This window comes from Vombatus ursinus, unplaced genomic scaffold (genome assembly GCF_900497805.2).
Source record: "Vombatus ursinus unplaced genomic scaffold, bare-nosed wombat genome assembly UNPS02014821.1, whole genome shotgun sequence".
NCBI classification, from domain to species: domain Eukaryota; kingdom Metazoa; phylum Chordata; class Mammalia; order Diprotodontia; family Vombatidae; genus Vombatus; species Vombatus ursinus.
Window position 1 is genome coordinate 21493195 of NW_020954599.1, and position 18843 is coordinate 21512037.

Consider the following 18843-nt stretch of genomic DNA (forward strand, 5'->3'; position numbering starts at 1 on the left):
ACCATACTGACTGTATATTATACAACCTTAATTGGACTCTCACTGCTGCCAGGGTAGTTTTATTATTTCTGACTAATTGAATCCTGGTATCATTCCCCACAGAAGCTATTCCAAATCTAATCTTCCGTTCTGAATCCCCTTCCCTCATTCCCCTCTCAGCTGAGGACTTTTTCTCCCTGCTTTTCTGATAAAATTAAGGCCATTAGATGCGAACTCCCTCTTCTCCAGTTGTCTTCATTTCAGACATTTCCCTTGACATCATCTCACTCTCTTTCCCCCAAGTCTTTGACAAAGTGTTGGATATTCTCTTGGATAAGGTTACCTCTCCCCTTACCCTATCTACTTGATCTCATCCCTCTCATCTTCTCCAGCAGACTATATCCTTACTAATCTCTCCTCTCTCGAGTCTTCAACCTCTCCCTTTCAATTTGTTCCTTCTCTACTGCTTTCAAATTTCCCAGATCTCCCCCATCCTTTAAAAAAAAAAACTTCACTAGATCCTACAGTCCCCTCAAATTATCATCCTATAGTTCTCCCCTTTTTAGCCAAAATCATTAAAACATTGCCTGCATTCAGTGATTCCACTTCCTCCCCTCTCATTGTCTCTTAACCCTCCTTTAGATGACTTTTAAAGACCTTTGTGTGTCCCCTTCCTCCCTGTCCAGTTTTCTTGCTTTACTCCTTTTCACCTTTTCTGATCCTTGCTGTTTCTCACACACTGCTGTTTCTAACCTGTCAATTCCAGGCATTTTCCCTGGTTGTCCCTCATCCCTGGAGCTCTCTAGTCCCCATATCTCCCTCCTGACTTCCTCTAGGTCTCAGCTAAAGTCCCTAAGGTGTATTCTGTGTTTATCTTGTATGTGCATAATTATTTGCATGGTGGCTCTAGTGCTCCCTCTGCTCTTTTGAAGTCTGGGACTGTTCTTTGCCTTTTTTGAAGCACCCCCACTTAGCACAGTGCATGTGGGAACAAATGCTTGCCAACTTGATTTGTAATTTGGCTTTTGACCTCGTCGCTCAACTGAAAAACTATTTTTCTCAAATTACCAATTCCAAATCTGATGATTTTTTTTTCCAGTCCTAATCGTTTTCGACTTCTCTGCTGCATTGGCTAGTGTTGGACATCTCATTCTGGATACTCTCTCTTTCTTTGAATTTTTTGATACTCTTTTCTTTTGGTTGGCCTCTTACCTGTCTGATACTCCTTTTCTGACTCCTTTGCCCCTAACTGTAGGTATTCACCAAAGTTCTGGCTTGGGCTATCTTCTCTCTTGGTAACCTCCTCAGCTCTCATGGGTTTAACAGCCATACCATGCAAATGAGAGAGAGAGAGAGAGAGAGAGAGAGAGTGTGTGAGTGTGTGTGTATGACTTTGGTGATTATCACAATTGAAGGGCATGGTGCTAGATAAGTCAGTGAAGGACACAGAGGAGTGGTCAGATAGGTAGGAAGTCAGGAGTACACACTCTCTCTCTCACACACTCTCACTCACTCATACACACACACACACACACACAGCTTAGGTATCTTCTGCATGAAGCCTTTTGTAATCCCTCTATCAACTAATGCCCTCTTCCCAAATTACCTTACTTAACATTTACTACATTGTCGGTATAAATATCAAGTTTATATTTATGTGCTAACTTTGTACTATTTATATGGGCCTTTTTTTTTTTTTTTTGGGCAAGGCAGTTGGGGTTAAGTGACCTGCCCAGGGTCACACAGCTAGTAAGTGTCAAGTGTCTGGTATGAGACCGAATATGAACTCAGGTCCTTCTGACTCTAGGGTCGGCGTTCTATCCACTGCGCCACCTAGCTGCCCCCTATATGGGCATTTTATCTCCAGCCTTTGAGAATGTAAGTCAGATTTTTTCTTTTTTTATGTATACTAACTTTATGCTTCTTATATTTTTATATGGACTTTTCATCTCCCCCTTTAGAATGCAATTCAGATTTTTCCATTCTTTGTACTTGTAATTCAGCACCTAGCCCAGTGCCTCGCACATAGTGGGTGCAAAATAGATATTGGTGGATAAAAATGTTCTGGGAGACAAGAACTGAGAAAATGATAGTAATACTCCTCATCTGGGTTGTTTTGCTAATCAAGTAAAATGATATATGGAAAAAAGTCTTTGTTACCTTAATCCTCAATTTAAAGGTAGTGGGAGTTGTTTAATTAGTGGCAAGAACCTGTCCCCACACCTTGGCTTCTGGGTTACCATGACTGACATCCTTATATAGCATCATCATGAGAAGCACTTATCTCAGGTTTCCCTGACATTTTACATTCTGATGTTTATTTTATTTTGTTGTAAATATGTGTTTTTCTTAACCTATTTCCTTTTGAAAACTGTGTAGTGTAGCACCTCAGGCTGAGAAAGGGCTATTATATGCTATAAACTCCTTTTAACGTCCTGACCCCAATCCTTTTGTCCAAGGTACCCAGAACACCTGGCTGCTTTTCTAGCTTGGAAACCAAAAAACTTTTAATCATGCAGCATTTTGGAGAAAGGTTTGATCATTTAAGTGTGCACTCATTGAAATCAGTTCAACAAATCTTAATGATGTGGCCACTATTGTCTGAAGCAGTCTGCTGGATTCTCAGTGGAGAAAGAGAATTTTAAGTGCTGAAAGGATATCCTAAATGAGAAATTCTTGTGTCTCTCTTTCTTTTGTATGAGTTTCCCCTTGTCCTCCTTTTTCGGGTACCTCCAAAGGTAATATTTGAACTTCACAGTAATGTGGTAGAGTGTAGAGGAGGAGGACATTGGTTCTGATATCAGAGCGCCTGAGTCAGTATCTTGACTTTGCTACTTACCACTTCCTTTGTGACCTACAGTCCTGAAATCACTGCCTGTGTAAACCTTGAGTAAGTAAGTTGTTAAACTCCTCTGAGCTAATTTCCTCATACATTAAAAGGCCATTGACTTAGATATTTTCTATAATTCTTTCCTGCTCTAAATTTTATGATCTCTGATTCTCAAGATTCAAATTTAGTAGAAAGTGGGTCTTTTGGGGAATCATCCAAATATATATATTTTCAGATATAGGTGGCCACACCTTCCAGGCCAACTTATAGTTTATTAACTTGGAAGGCATCTTGGATGCAGGATACTATATAATCATGAACCTAACCTTAAAATTAGGCACATTTCCTAAGGGATTGATTTCTTCATTGGTTTCAGATTCATATATGAAAGAAACCCTACTCAAGCTTCATTAATCGGATTTCAGGACTGTTTCCCAAAAGCATGTTTTAGGAATTTGAGACCTTTAAAAATAGTTTCTGTTTAGCAGTCCGATTAGTGATTAAAACACACTCGAGCTTTACCGCTCTCTCGTTGTCCAGTTAACTGGAGTCAATAATAAACCTGATAAATAAAACCAGTCATCCATAGCAAGCTAGTTTGCTCTCTCTGGAGTTATGGGAAAGAGAGGGCAGTGTACTCCCCAGCCTGCTTCACTTGTGTAATTAGAAAAACAAATGTGTAGATGGTTTCTTAAGTTCTGTTGTGAACGCCACTTTATGCATCTTGGAGCAAGGAGGAACTATAAAGACAAATACTTAGCTTCTTTGTTAACTTACTTTACCAGTTACAAGATAGTTGGATAGTGCAGTTGATGAGAGTGCTGGACTTAAAATCAATTTCCTCATCTCTAAAATGGGAATAATAAACTACTCAGGTGGTTGTGGTGGTTTAATGAGAATATAAGTACAGTGCTTTTCAAACCTTAAAGTGGTTTGAAAAACTATTATTTTATTAACTAGTGAGCTCTCCAGGAATAGTCCATCATGATACTTAAGTAAATGCTGTAAAAATCTGCATTTACTTTATATAGAGCTCTGTTTTAAGCTGTGAGGAAAGAGAGAACATTTAAATATGACATTGTTCCTCTCCTTAAGAAATTAAAATTTTGTATGGGAGTGTGGCACATGCAAAAATAGCAAATATGTAAAACGACATGGTTAAAATCATTAAAAAGTTAGACCATCAAGTATTATATGCATTTGAGGGGGATACCTCTTGGAGGACGGGTATTTTTTCCTGTTTTAAATTTTTATTTATTTGAAAAATAATTTATTCACTTAATTTTAAACCATCAACAAGTCCAAAGGAGCACATTTACAACTAGTTATCCCTGTTTTTAGACATAATAACTCTAAGTACTTGATCTTTAATTTAAAAAGAAAAGTTATCAAGCATTGATCCTTCTCCTCCTTACCACTGAGGGATGGAGGAAGGGATGGGGCAAAAAAAGGGAGAGAGAGGAAGAAATAAGAAGGAATGGGGGTATCCACGAAATCACAAATCTTATCTGATCTCTATCCCAGTGTAGAAAATGAATGTAGAGCTTTGGGGATGGAAGAAAAACCACTGATACAACAGGTGAACTTTTCCCCTCAGCTATGCCCTATGCTATCTGTATTTTGAGAATTTGTTCCTATATATAATCTCAGAATAATTAGCAGTGTAACTGTTGATTAAATATTAGGGAGTGATTAAATATAAAGGGTGGAAAGATGATCTACAGGCTAGACATAATCTGAATAAATTATCTGAATAATATGAAAATAATAACATTCTGAAAATAAATAATTTTAAATAATCTAAAGTAATCAGAAAAATCACAAGTTTTGGATTTACATTCTCTGTGACAGTGAACAAAATTGTTTATTATTTAAAATATGTATTTATTTGTGGAGGGAGGGGTATTGTGATGTTTGTTACTTAACCTTGAAGGTCATTTGTCTTGAATTTCCATTTCCCTGAAGGGTATTCAGGGATAGCCAGGAGGGTTTCAAGGTGCAAAACTGCTCCAGACACATACAAACTGCTGGAATGTTTTAGTTTCTGCCACCTTTGTCCCTCATAAATGCTGTATTGAAATTTATGAGTCTAATTAGATATAATATTAAGTTAATATTTATGAGGGGATTAAAAACATAAATCCTTAGGGGATAAAGAACAGTCAGTTGATCTGAAATGTCATATCACTGGGAATGTCAGAAATAATGATTGTGTAGTATTTGATTTTGAAAGTTCTAAACAGTCTGAAGAATTGTGAACTGTGTTTTAAAGAATTGTGTTTTAATTAAATTGTGTTTTAATTAACACAATTAAGAATTGTGTTTTAAAGTTATTTTCTGGTTGTCATTTCAGCTATGAAGTCTTTCACTCCATTTTTCGTACTCCTGTGGAGTGCTATTGGACTAGCAAAGGCTGCCAAAATCGTCGTTGTGCCGCCAATTATGTTTGAAAGCCATATGTACATTTTCAAGACCTTGGCCTCAGCCTTGCACGAGAGAGGCCACCAGACAGTGTTTCTCCTGTCCGAAGGCAGAGACATCATGCCATCTAATCATTACAGACTCCAGCGCTACCCAGGGATATTTAACAGCACCACCTCAGATGCTTTTCTACAGTCCAAAATGCGGAATATTTTCTCTGGGAAACTTACGGTAATAGAACTGTTCGACATACTGGACCACTATTCTAAGAACTGTGAGAAGATGGTTGGCAATAGTGCTTTGATTCAGGACCTGAAAAAAGAAAAATTTGATTTGCTGCTGGTGGACCCTAATGAGATGTGTGGATTTGTTATAGCTCATCTTTTAGGGGTGAAGTATGCAGTATTCTCCACAGGTCTTTGGTATCCTGCTGAAGTGGGGGCTCCCATGCCATTATCTTATGTTCCGGAGTTTAACTCGCTTCTCACAGATGATATGAACTTTCTGGAGAGAATGAAAAACACCGGCGTTTACCTCATTTCCAGATTAGGAATCAACTTTCTGGTTCTTCCAAAATATGAAAGGATAATGCAAAAGTACAACCTGCTTCCAGTGAAATCCATGTATGATTTGGTTCAGGAGACCAGCCTGTGGATGCTGTGTACAGATGTGGCACTGGAGTTCCCAAGACCCACTCTACCTAATGTTGTTTACGTGGGAGGAATCCTAACCAAACCAGCCAGCCCACTACCAGAAGTAAGGTTTGCTGAATTCTATTTTTTCATACTATAAAGGTCAATTTTTGAGGATTGGTGGTACGGAAGATTCTTAAAAATGTTTTCTAGAGTGCTGCAATGGGAAATTGAAAGGTATAATTGTGGTAGTAACCAGTGGCAATCTCAAAAAACAGGTATAGAGAGCATAGAGCTTCACAGAATGCACATAAGTGCCTTTATTCATAGTCACTTGCACATGTCACTGTTTTGAATGAGGCAGTTGTGTTAACCTGAGTCTCTGCCGTGTGCTGGATTGGCTGGGTCTCAGAAATGGAAGTCCTAGCCAAGTGAAAACTCATGTAATGAAAGGGGAATGTGATCAGTGGATGGATACTACTTAGGAGTGTGTATGTGTGTGTGTCTGTGCTTGCGTGTGTGCCTGCCTGCCTGCGGACTCCCTTGAATTCCCTCCCCCAACTGAAACCACAACTGGTCTCCAGTTATTGCCCCTAAGCAACTTTGTCTCCAATTTAAAAGTTGAGAGTAACTTGATCCCAAGATTATGTTGACAGTTGTATGAACTGTGGATTGGAGGAAGCAGAGACTGAGGGTAGAAAGAGGCCAATGATGAGGCTTTTGTTATAGTAAAAGTGAGGTAATTATGGCCTGAATTAGGGAGTGTGTGTAAGAGCTATTGGACTCATAAAATGAATCATCAAGGCATGGCAATTGATTGTAGGTGGGAGGTAAGGGAGAGTTGGAAGCATCAAAGATGTCTCTTTCTCCCAGGTGCCTGGGATTACCTTGATGCCTACTTTACTGGGGGATTTGGGTATGTGGAGGGGGTTAAATGTAAGTAAGATGCATCAAATTGCTTGCCTTCTCAAGGAGGTGGAAGGAGAGAGTGGGAGAGAATGTGGAATATAAAATTTAAGAACACTGTTAATTTTTTGTTTACATGCAATTGAGAAAAAAATTAAATGTTTAAAAAAAGATATAAGTAAGATATAAGTTACCCCTTGGCTATTCAGGGTATTGCTATCTGACTTTTGATATTTTTGGAAACACAAAAACCAAATAAATATTTGTGGCTATAAGCACTTTATGAGAAATATGAGAGTCTAGAACAATATAAAATCCGGGAATAATGCGTGGCACCCTGAATGCCATTCTTTTTGAAGAAGCAACTGTTACACAGTTAAGCAAAGAAAGCCCCCAGACAATTTGATTAAACAAATAAATGTGAACAACTCATTCCTGTTCAAGGTGAGAGGCAGTTTGCTATATTGGATAGAGAACAGGCCTCACAGTCAGGAAGACCCAAGTCTAAGCTCTGCTGCTGACATCTTTTGGCACTGGGATTCTGAGCAAGTCATTTTAAGCTCTAAGTACCTCAGAGATACCATCAAAAGTGATATGTTGTAGAATACTTTCTTATCATAGATACAAAAGAGGTGTGCCTGGTAAACATCGAACAACTGGCCTACTGGGGGGAAAAATACACACATATATGCATGTAGACACACACATATATATGCAAGACATTGAAAAATGTACCCAAGATATGCTTTTGAAATTTGATTTACATTATTTCATTTTATCTCTTCCTTTCTTAATTGTAAACACTCATCAGAACAATAAATCAAGCCCTGATTTGTAGAATTTGATGATTTCTGAAATGTAAATGTTTACTAAAATTTAACAATTGTCTCCCTTGAGTAGGTTTGAACTGGCTCAAGCATGTAGGATTAAATTTTTACAAAAAGCTCGTCCTCAGCTTGATTGAGCGTGTATTTTATTTGGGGTGAAATTTGACTATGCGGTATTTAGAGGAATATAATAGAAGGCAAGATGATGGGGCTATATGGAGGAGATCCATACATTATTGTAGGAGGATTTGAGGGGCCAGGAGTATAATCAGCTGGGAGAATCAGACATTTCATGAAGAAGGTGACACTTGAATTGTGCCTTGGAGGAAAAAGGATTTTGAAAGATTAAGTTTAGGGAGAAGTGAATTAAGTTTTCATAAAATGGAAATAGCATATCCAATTCTGGGAACAGCTAGTATGTGTAACTGAGTGATAGAACATTTATTAAGTGTTTAACTATATGCCAGGCACTATGTTCAGAGTTGGGGATACAGATACATGGAAGCACAGCAGTCAAGATGCAAGGAACTGATGAGGGAAGAAGTGATGAGGATGTGGAGATGATGAACATAGACTACTTTTTTTTTTTTAGAAATTTCCCAGTGAAATGGAAGAAGGATATCATTCTTTTCTTAAATATAACAAGTCCAAGAGAATATTATGTTTTTTTTTTTCCTTTTGAAAGCATAGATTAGCCTTGAACATATTTGTAGGTAGTGGGGAAGGAGCCAGTACACAGGGAGATGAGCCCCAGAAGGGGCTCACAGGCAACCGACAAACTCCCAAGAGCATCTTGAACCAGATTTAAATGTAATCAGGAAATATTTAACAACAAAAAAAATACAATACAACGTGGATAATGTCAATTTGTGGTTTTCTAAGTAAGGGACTGTAGGGATCAGTTTCCATTTGAGTTTGACATCTCCAGTATAGACAGCACACTGTTCTGAGGCAGAGGTTTCAAATTTTGGCATTGCCTTTTCTTCCCTTCTCAGCTTTCAAATGAGAGGGTTTTACTAAATATTCTTTAAGGCTCCTTCTAGCCCTCAGTCTATAATTCTATGACACTTGGGAGGGCTCTAGAATGAGGGAACTACCAGATCTAAGAGGTAAAATAATTATAAGAATGAAGATAATTCAATCAAATCTTCAAGAGTTAATAATTACGCTTGATTGTTGGAGCTCAGCCTACCCTGTTGCTGCCCCATGTCTAAGACAACTTTTATGTTTTAATACAGTGAAACTGCCAACCTGAGTTTCATCATTGGGAATATCCCCATATCAATGAAACTGCAGGTCCCTGTGATTAGAATGCAAAGTTTAAAGACTTTCATTACATGTCCTATTTTTGTGACTTGATGAAATCATTATTTGTTACAGAAAATTGAACGTAAGTGTTAGCATACCAGCGCAGATGCATGGTCCCAGAAGTTACATATTTTGTTGCCAACAATAGCCACAAAGGATGTACATGGCAAAGCCATGACTTTTCTCTCTGAGATCCTCCTAGAACCGGAATTCTTAACCATTTTTGTGTGGTGAAGCCTTTGGACCCCTTTCTGAGAGTAATGTTTTTAAATGCATAAAATAAATGCATAGGATTATGAAAATAAACTAATTATGTTGAAATACAATTATCAGAATATTTTAAAAAACAAATTCACACTCAGTTCCTCAGGTTACTTAACGATCCCCTGTCCTAGAGGTCAGGTTTATGCTAGCTTGTTTTAATAACCACTTATGGGTCTCCTATTCATGAACTTTTTGTTAAATCATACATTTCAGTTTAATTTAATTTATTAACTTTGTGGAGCACTGGCTTAAGTGCCAAGACAAAAAGCTGCCCCTGTCTTCCAGGAGATTACACTCTAATCAGGTCAGCCATCTGCCAGTAACTGAAATGAGACTTTGGTGTAGTCAGTTTTGTTAACTTGGGAAATTGGAAATTAGTTGTACTATATTTGGGGTGGACTTTGGTGTCCTTGGCATAATAACCGTTAATGAACTAATTGTGCCATTTGACGATTGGTTGAAGGAACTTGGTGTATTTTGGTTAGAGATCAGGTTTAGGGTGGACAGAAAGATAACTTCAGGTTACTTGAAAGAGTAACATTACAATAACTTAAAAGAGGAATCTTTATAATAACTCTAAAGAATTATTACATAGAAATTATTTAAAGCGTTTATTTAAAGTCAACAAGTCAATAAAAATTTATTAAGTGACTTCTATGCTAAGGATTTAGGGATACAAAGAAAGACAAAAGGACAATCCCTGCCCCTAAGGAGCTCATAGTTTGGAAGGATCAGATTTCTTTGAATTTCTAACTGTCCAACTAGGAAGCTTGGGTATCTGATTTGCCAGCACAGCTGATCTGAGAAATGAAGACCTTTTCCAGTCAAGACTGCTCCATTTCTAAATTATTGTACAGAATTATTAGTTGCTAAAATGATTTAATGGAATTTAAAGATGGAGACATGAGTATAACACATTCTATCCGAACCATTCAATTGGGAGCCTCATTTTTTTTTCCATGATCACCTCTAATACTTATTCCCTTTCCATCCTCCATCTTGAACCTCCTGATATCACCTTATTGATAATGCAAAGCTGTACTTTTCTGCTTGGCAATATTATTAAACAGTATTTGCTAAATGTCCTCATGTATATATACACTTCCTGGTCTTTCTGTTCATGATTAAACAGAAATGCTGTATGTCTGTGGGAACCTATTACGATAACCTCAAAGTTCTCTGGTTGAAAAAGATGTAGCCATTTATTGACTGAACAGAGATCAGGATTGAAAGTTTAAGTTGGTCTGTGGAATTAATCATGAAGTAGTTGAAATTTCTTTGAGTCCTGTTAATCAAATGAGGTCATTTTTGTACAGCTTTGTGCCTGGCATGTAGTAGGTACTTTATAAATGCTCATTTCCTTTCCTTCTTTCCTCTTATTTGATCTTGGCAAAGCACATTCATACCTTTTGCTAGTAAGTTTTGTTGTGAATGAACTTGACAGATTTTACAGGAATGCCAGAGGGGTTTGGAGGGTTTGTTTTTTGTTTTGTTAGTCTTTCCATATGGGAGTCAGGACGAAATGCGGAGGCAGTGGAAGGGAATGTGATTGGGTTCTGAAGACAAGCTTGGCCTTCTTCATGGTTTTGCTGGATGCTGGCCATGTTGAAGGGTGTGGTAAGTCAATTGGTAGAACTGCACCATGTTCCTCAGGATTGCTCAAAGTTTTCTTGTAAGTGATAAGACAAAGGAGGCATTTTTCTTTGTCAGGGTCAGTAATATGTGCTTTTACCTAGCATTAAGCCCTGGGGTTGGACTAAGTGATTTCAAAGGACTGTGGCTGCCCCAAACTCATTGGTTCTCTGATTTGCCCATTTGTACCAGCCTTCCTGCGTTTGTGGTTTTACAAGGTCCCCTCCTTGTCTACCCAGGCCCTCCATCCCTCCCTAGCAGAAGGGAGTGGAATAATTGTTCTTTCAAGGCAATGGAAGCAGCCATAGAGACCAGCCATTGTGAGACTGAAATCGTGTTTGCCAGTTCTCATGCCATTTGTAGTCATTAGATGGGTGATTGTGGCTCCAAAACTAATAGAACACCCCTTTGCTTTCCCCTCTCTCCTCTAGTTACTCTTGCTAATAGCCACTTTGGCAGGATGTAGTAACGTGCTCATTCAGCGCCCCAGTCATAGTAGGCAAGACTTTCCAGAAATCTCTCTCAAGGAGTTCCTTGAATCTGATTATATCAGTACAAAATAACAGTGCAATTCATCTGGGATAAAGTACAAAAGTGGGGAGATTAAAAATAGATAAAGAGGGGGCAGCTAGGTGGCACAGTGGATAGAGCACCAGCCCCGAAGTCAGGAGGACCTGAGTTCAAATGTGACCTCAGACACTTGACACTTACTAGCTGTGTGACCCTGGGCAAGTCACTTAACCCCAATTGCTTAAAACAAACAAAAAAAAAATAGATGAAGAGATAGTCTAAAGGCCTTGCCTTTAAAGAGTTGGTCAAAGATTATTAATTTACAATTTCCTGTCTTTGTTTAAAATACTGTTGGACTTTGGAAGTATATATGTGTGGGTGTGGGTGTGGGTGTGTGAGGTGCAGTGGTGGGAATCTTAGGCACTTGGTCCCCACCTGTTTTTGGAAATGAGCAGGTACAATATTGGCTTCCTAGGAAGGAGAACCTGGTGCCAGGAAGCCCTTTGCTAAGTCATAGCCTTGGGAGCAATAGCTATATCCTTCTATATGAATGGAAAATTTCTGGGAGATCTTGTCCTGATAATAAGCTCTTAGTATCCTCAAACCTACCACTAGGTGTTGATTTTAAGTGATTCACAGGTGGTCATGGTTAGAGTCAGCCTTGGAGTCAAAAAGATGTGGTTTCAAATCCTGTCTCTGACAATGATTGTGTGACCCTGGGTGAGTGGAGTGCTCTAGGCAACTTCTTTAAGAATGTAAGATGCAGAGGAGTTACTGGGTTCAGTTTGTGGAAGAGGTTTTAACACTTGGGAGTAGACCCTCATATTCCCACCCCCCTCAAAAAAATTCCCAAGAGGACTCACTTATTACTAGGTTCTCTTTTAACTAGAGATATTAACCAAATGTTAGTTAACCGGTTAATTTATTTGGTTGATATGTTAATCAGTTCTGGTGCTGGTGGGTGTCCCCATTCTGTTGTAAATAGTAGAAATGTATTTCAACACTTAAGCAAAGGATGCAGAGTGGTCCCTAGGATCAAAGACTGGATAATTATAGTAGGTTATGACTAGTAATACTTCATTGTTAATTTCCCACAGAGGAGCATTTTTAAACTTTAAAATCAGAACATTAGCATCAACACCAATTAACCTGTGATTGGATAACATAATTACCAGCAGCAAATGTACATCTGTCTACATCTGTCTCAGTCAACAGTCATTTATTAACCACTTAATATATTCTCCACAACCTGTTCTACTGTTCAGAAAACTAAGAGGAACTTGGATAGTTTCTCCAAAGGACACTGAATGCCTTCTTCTGAGAGATGCAATTTGGATTTTTCCAGGAGATACTGCTGCTCAGCTTGGAAGCTGGTAGAGGTTCTCCTGGGAAACGTAGACTGAATAGATTACATGGAAATATTTAGTCAGTTTCTGGGAAATATGTGGTTAATTTCTCGAAAATTAAAAGACTACAGAAGGTACAGTGAATTTTTTGTTTGTTTTTAATAGTATTCTTGACAGTTCATCCTTCAGAGCCCTAGGTATTTTGGCATTATTTTATTTCATACTGAAGTTTATGATTCAAGTAGTGAGAAGGGAGACAGTGTCCCCAAAGCCTAACATGCTCTAGCATCATTATGTCAGGTGTCTGAAAGTGGTAGTTTCACATGGTAACCAGGAGATCCAAGAAGACATTATTTGTGAAGTTTGTCTTTTACCCAAAGAATTTAGTATCTTTCTTTTTTAGCTGAAAACATTGGCAGACAAGTAATGACAAATAATCTGATGAGTAGTATAAAAAAATCTTGATTATGACATTTTTGTCACTTGATTTGTAAGGCAGAAATCACCCAGTCATCATTCAGGTCAGTTTCCCAGTTCTGTTTTTCAAGTCTTCTTTATCTACAATTTCAACAAAAATTAACAGAAGGAAAAAAAAAGGTAGAAGAATCATATCATGGTCAGATAGAATTGTGCACTTTACCAGAAATGTGTGTGTATGTTATATACACACATATTTATTTCATAGAAAATTGAATGGGGTGATTAAGTTTTCATGGTGAATTGTTTAAATAGTCCATGATAATTTGGATAACAATTAGCTTTAATTTTGAAAGCTTGTTAATTTTCTTGGATTTGTTCTGAAATTATTCTTCAGATTTTTTCCCCTAATTAAAATGATGTCATCAGAAATCATAAATAAGATTTTGGTATATTTTTCAACATTCTTTAAATAGGAAGCATCAGTGTTAATAGACTGCAAATACTACTCATCTCTCAGCTATTTTCTTGTGAATTTTTGTGATTGTCCATGACCAAATTCAGAGAAGATGCATTAATAACAGTTTACTTTGGACAGCTGAACAGGGAAAACCTTGAAAAGTTTTACACTCAATTATGTTTGTATTTGTGCACGTTTGTTTATCTGGAGGGAAGAAATCAGTATTAGGCACCACTGGTTACTGCCAGCTGAGGCTTCACACTGAGGCCACAGCTGTGCATTTAGTTTTTAACCATGCTAAGAATAGCTAATTAGGAAAATCAAACAGAACAAAGCTCACATAGTAGCATTGGTACAATACCATTTTTGTTGACAAATCATAAAGGAGAAATTATTTTTCCATATATTAGTGGCTTTAGTAATGAACACTTGTACTAAGAGTACAAAACAGGCGGATGTTAGGAAAGTGCTGTCTTTTCAATAACATGGTCTTTCTTAGAAATCTGTAAATTCAGGGCTAGTCCTGGGCAAAATCAGAAAATTGGTATGTGGCCTTACTACCTCCCCTTTCCTCATTCTTTCTAATTTGGATGCCCCCTGTCTTTACCCCATACTTTCATTCTGACCCCCCCATTTTAGCTGCCTTATCTAATCTCTACTCTGCTTGTGCCCGCCAAATTATTTCTACTTTATCAAAATTCCTATTCCCCAAGTGTTCAAACTCAACTAGCTGTCACACATAGGGGCTACTCACCAGCTTATGCAGATAGCAGCATCCATGATGTATTTACTCCAATGGCATCAAAATGTAAATATGATAAGAATTTGAGGCAACGTGTGGTACAACTGTTGGAGAAACTCGGGGGCACTTTTTGGCTCCTTTTCAAATTGGAGAACATGGACCTATTCATAAAGCCAGCACTGTTGGCATATATTTAGTGCATATGGTGATTTCTTATATATTTAAAAGACCACCTGACTATAAGTCTCAGGAGACCTGGGTTCTTGTGTTTCCCTTGCTACTAACTACAGTAACAGCTTGATATTTTTCAGAAGTTAACTCTTCAGGCAATCTCTCTGGAACACAGCTGAGAACTAGTAGCAGAAAAGTCTCTCAGAGTTCCCTAAGTAGATGTCACAAAGCCCATGTTCTTGAGTAAGGCTCATGTGCTGTCTTTATGAGAGGCCCTCAGGCTCTTACTCAAAACTCACAAAGAGTAGCAAATGAGGAGGGGTGAGAGTAGTTGTTGGGACTTAAGGGAGGGGGAAAAAAACCACATGATTTCTGGACAGTGATTCTTGTGGTATTTTAAATTTGAAGATGCTTGCATAATGCTAGCAAATTTCTCAGACCATGCTCTGTATGATAGTAGTGTGCTATCTGTAGGGATTGATTGAGAAAATACACAGTGGTCAAAGCTATGATGAAATCAGTAGAGATTGAGACTTGATTTGTGGTTTTGATGTTATAGGACAGGGGTGGGGAACCTGTGGCCTCAAGGCCACATGTGGCCCTCTAGGTCCTCAAGTTCGGCCCTTTGACTAAATCCAAATTTCACAGAACAAACCACTGAACAACAACACATTCCACCATGTTTGTTTTTTTAAAATTCATTTCACCCCCATAGTCATTCGTTGAACCTACTTTGCATCAGCCACTGAGCTAGGTATTAGAGATTCAAAAACAAAACAAGGAAAAAAAATAAAAATAATACCTACCTTCATGGAGGCTACGTTCTGATGAAGACACTACAGTCTGCATCAGTGTCTGGTTTTCTGGTATTCCTAAAATGTTTTTAGTAGGGGAAGGTAAAGATTTTTTGAACTGGACCTTGACCCTGCCACTGCTAAACCCTTTCCCTGGCATACCTCAGGCTTATTTCTTTCAGGAAAGGAAGGCTGCAAAGGATGCCTCGTAGGACGAAAAGGTTGGTGCTTATCTTTTGGACACCAATAGAGGGAAAGTTAGGATTTTCAAAGGGACATGAGTCACAAAACTATCTTTTGTCTATAGTGGTGTCATCTGGATTGGTCTGGTCTAATAGTTTCAATAGTCACATTCTTTGCCATGTGCATCTTAGGAGGAAAGGTAGAATTTTCAAGCAGAGCCTGGCTTCCTTGTCTACAAATTTATTCTTCTGGCATATGCAAGTTGTGTTTCCTATTTTGAAATTAGTATTAATGAAGAAGATACATTTATACAGTACAAGTCACACTTATTTCAGTTATTTTGTTTCATGCCAAGCCTAGCAGCTCTGTTCCTATGAAGGTGCTAGGCAGACACCTCTGTATTAGAGGTGTTAACAAGAATAGAGGAGTACAACAGAACTTAAAATTCTGATCCTAGGTAGGGATATTCCTTATCCAGGGTTTTTCATGGCTGGGTAACAAAGTATGTTGCATCAGAGCTTCCCTATTTATTTTGCTGTTTTAAAGGACTTACTTTCTTATAACAAGATTTTCCTGGTACTGAATTCTGCTTTCCTGTGATTGTCAAATAACTGTCAGAACACTTTTCTTTAATAATTTCAACTGGTATTACCTAATTGAATCATTCAGAAAAAAGTCATTTGTTTCTAAAAACAAATTGATTTTAGAATGATGATTCTGGTCATCAAAATGGAGTTATTGTCTATTTTGGGTTTTAGTTGCCTATCCTAGGCCAATTTTAGATATGCAAAGCAGTAGCCTTTTTTTTTCTTTTTTTTTTCATTTAATAGTTTCCTCTTTATCAGTGAAGCTTCTTTTTGGGCTTTGTAATAATTCTCATTTGAAGAGATCTTCCTTCTTTCCTTTCTGTTCCCTCTTTCCTTCCTTCCTTTCTTCTTTCCTTCCTTTCTTTCTTTCCTCTCTTTTTTTTCCTTTCTTTCTTCTTCATCTCTCTCTTTTATTGCCCTTGTAGTCAAACAAAAAAATGACAAATATTCATGTCCAGAAAAGCTAATTTCCACATGGACTGTGTCCAAAAATGCATGTGATAAGGCATTTCTTGAAAGATATTGCTTGTACACACACTTTACTTTTGTAGCCTTCAGTGGGATCATAGAGAATATATTTAAAGTTGGAGGGGACCTTAGAGACCATTCTCCATCCTCATATTCAGATGAAAGTGAGAGAAGTGATTTCCTTAGTCACAGAGCTAGGATGAATGGATATATATTCAATTCAATAAGCATTTATTAAGTATTTAATACGTGCTAGGAACTCAACTGGGTTCAGCATTTATACAGATAAATATGAACTATATAGAGAGTGACTTGGGGAGTAGAAGGAGTGCTAACAACAGGGAAAGGAGAGAAGGAGAAGGCCATGTTCTTAGAGGAGCTGGGACTTTAGGTAGGCCTCAGTTGGAACTAGGGATTTCAAGAGGTATAGGGATAAGAGGGGAGAAGATAATAAGCATGAAGAAAAGCAAAAGCGTTAAATAGGAAGAATATCACATATGCAGAGGTGTGCTGGTAAATGTTTAACATCCAGTTCTTTGAGAAAAAAAAAAGTATTCACACACTTTTAATTTTAGTCTGCATTAATATTTTCATCACCTTCTTAAGTCCAGACAGTCAGCCAATAAACCAAGCCCAGATTTGTAGCTTGCTGTTTTTCAAGGTGTAAACGCTCACACTGAAAAATTAATCGTCGGCTTTGTGGGCCAGTTTAAGCTGGCTCCAGCATTCTCCTACATATCGAAACAATAAGTAGACCAGTTTGGCCAAAATATAGAGTATGTAAAGGAGAGTGATATGAAAGAGTCTGGCAAGTTAAGTTGGAAGCAGCTAGTGAATGGCCCTTGAGTGTTACAAAGAGTTTGTTTTATCCTAGAGGTAATGGGGAGCCACTAATATTTCTGGAGCAGAGGAGTGATACGTGGTCAGATTTGTTTTAGGAATAACAGGTTAAATAGGTATAAAGAAGATGGATTGGAGAGAGGCAGGAAGACTTGTTAGAAGACTGTTGCTGTTATCTAGGCAAGGAGTTTCAGGGGACTGACCTAAGATGATGATTTTGTTATTGAAGAGAAGGGGTCAGAGGGGATGCCAGAGACATTTTGGAGGTAAAATAGACTTGGAAACTAACTGGCCGTGATGAAGGGGATAAGGAGGAAGTTTTGAAGATAACTTTGTATTTTCAAAACTGGATTGGTGATAGATACCGTCATTCAAAGATTGTACTAGTCCTTAGGTGACCTCTAAAACAATGGAAATTACAGAGAACCTAAATTTACCTGGTCAGGTAGGTTTATATTTATGTAGGCTAGCCTCATAACAATCCTGTGAAGAAGGTGATGTAATTATTTTTATTCTCATCTTAGAGTGAAGGCTGAGAGATTTTTATTTTCCTCCAGAGTCACACAGTCAATAAATATTAGAGCCAGGACTTCATGTCCAGAGTCTTCTGATTTCAGTAGAAACATGGTCCCAGCCCTCAAGAAAGTCACATTCTGATGGAGGAGGTAGCATGTATACATTGAACCTACAAGATAATATGCAATGTATATGGAAGGTAAACTCAGAGGGAAGGCACTAGCCTTTGTTGTGTGTGTATTTTTTGGGGGGGGGAGCAATAAAGCTCTTTTGAGAAGGTGGGATTCCAGCAGTCTTGAGAAAGAGGGAGAAAAATCCAGACCTGGGGGATCATCAGTGAAAGGCCACGGATTTGGAGAATGGAATGTTGTATGTGAACAACAGCAAGATTCCTTGTCTCCTGGATATGTAAAGGTGACTCCAGTGTCCGAAAAACTGGAAAGTAGTAAGGGCCCCAGTTCACAAGCACTTTAAAAGTCAAACTAAAGATTTTTAAAAATTAGGGGTAGCTAGGTGGCGCAGTGGATAGAGCACTGGCCCTGAAGACAGGAGGACCTGAGTTCAAATCCGGTCTCAGACCAAACACTTGACACTTACTAGCTGTGTGACCCTGGGCAAGTCACTTAACCCCAACTGCCTTTAAAAAAAAAAAGATTTAAAAAAATTGGCAAGCAAGAATCTGAATTTGATAAGAAATTAATTCAGAGCAAGTCACAACCTCTTTGGGTTTCAGTTTCTTCACATGTAAAATGAGATAATTAGACTATTGTGGTTTCTGAGATCCCTTTCCATGCTAAATCTATAATCCTGTGATTTTTTGAGCACCATGTATGTGTCCAGCATTGGACTAGGGCTAGGTGCTGGGGTTGGGAGGGGTGGGGAATATAGTTAGTCATCCTGATTTATATCTTGCCGTCGGACCCAGATGACCACGGAGGAGAAAGTAAGGCTGATGACTTTGCATGGCCCTCCTTTACCTAAATCCATTTCACTTGCTAGTCATTGCTCCA

The 18843-nt window shown here is 38.2% G+C and overlaps 1 protein-coding gene across 1 annotated transcript in view; it reads left to right on the plus strand.

The window, feature by feature from the left end:
• The window catches only part of UGT8 (UDP glycosyltransferase 8), an 89141-nt gene that overhangs the window by 20897 nt on the left and 49401 nt on the right, over positions 1 to 18843 (plus strand). The window contains exon 2 of the mRNA XM_027837352.1: positions 5163 to 5986. Within this exon, the coding sequence (XP_027693153.1) occupies positions 5165 to 5986 (822 nt within the window). The 5' untranslated portion in view covers positions 5163 to 5164. The remainder of the gene's footprint in view (positions 1 to 5162; positions 5987 to 18843) is intronic.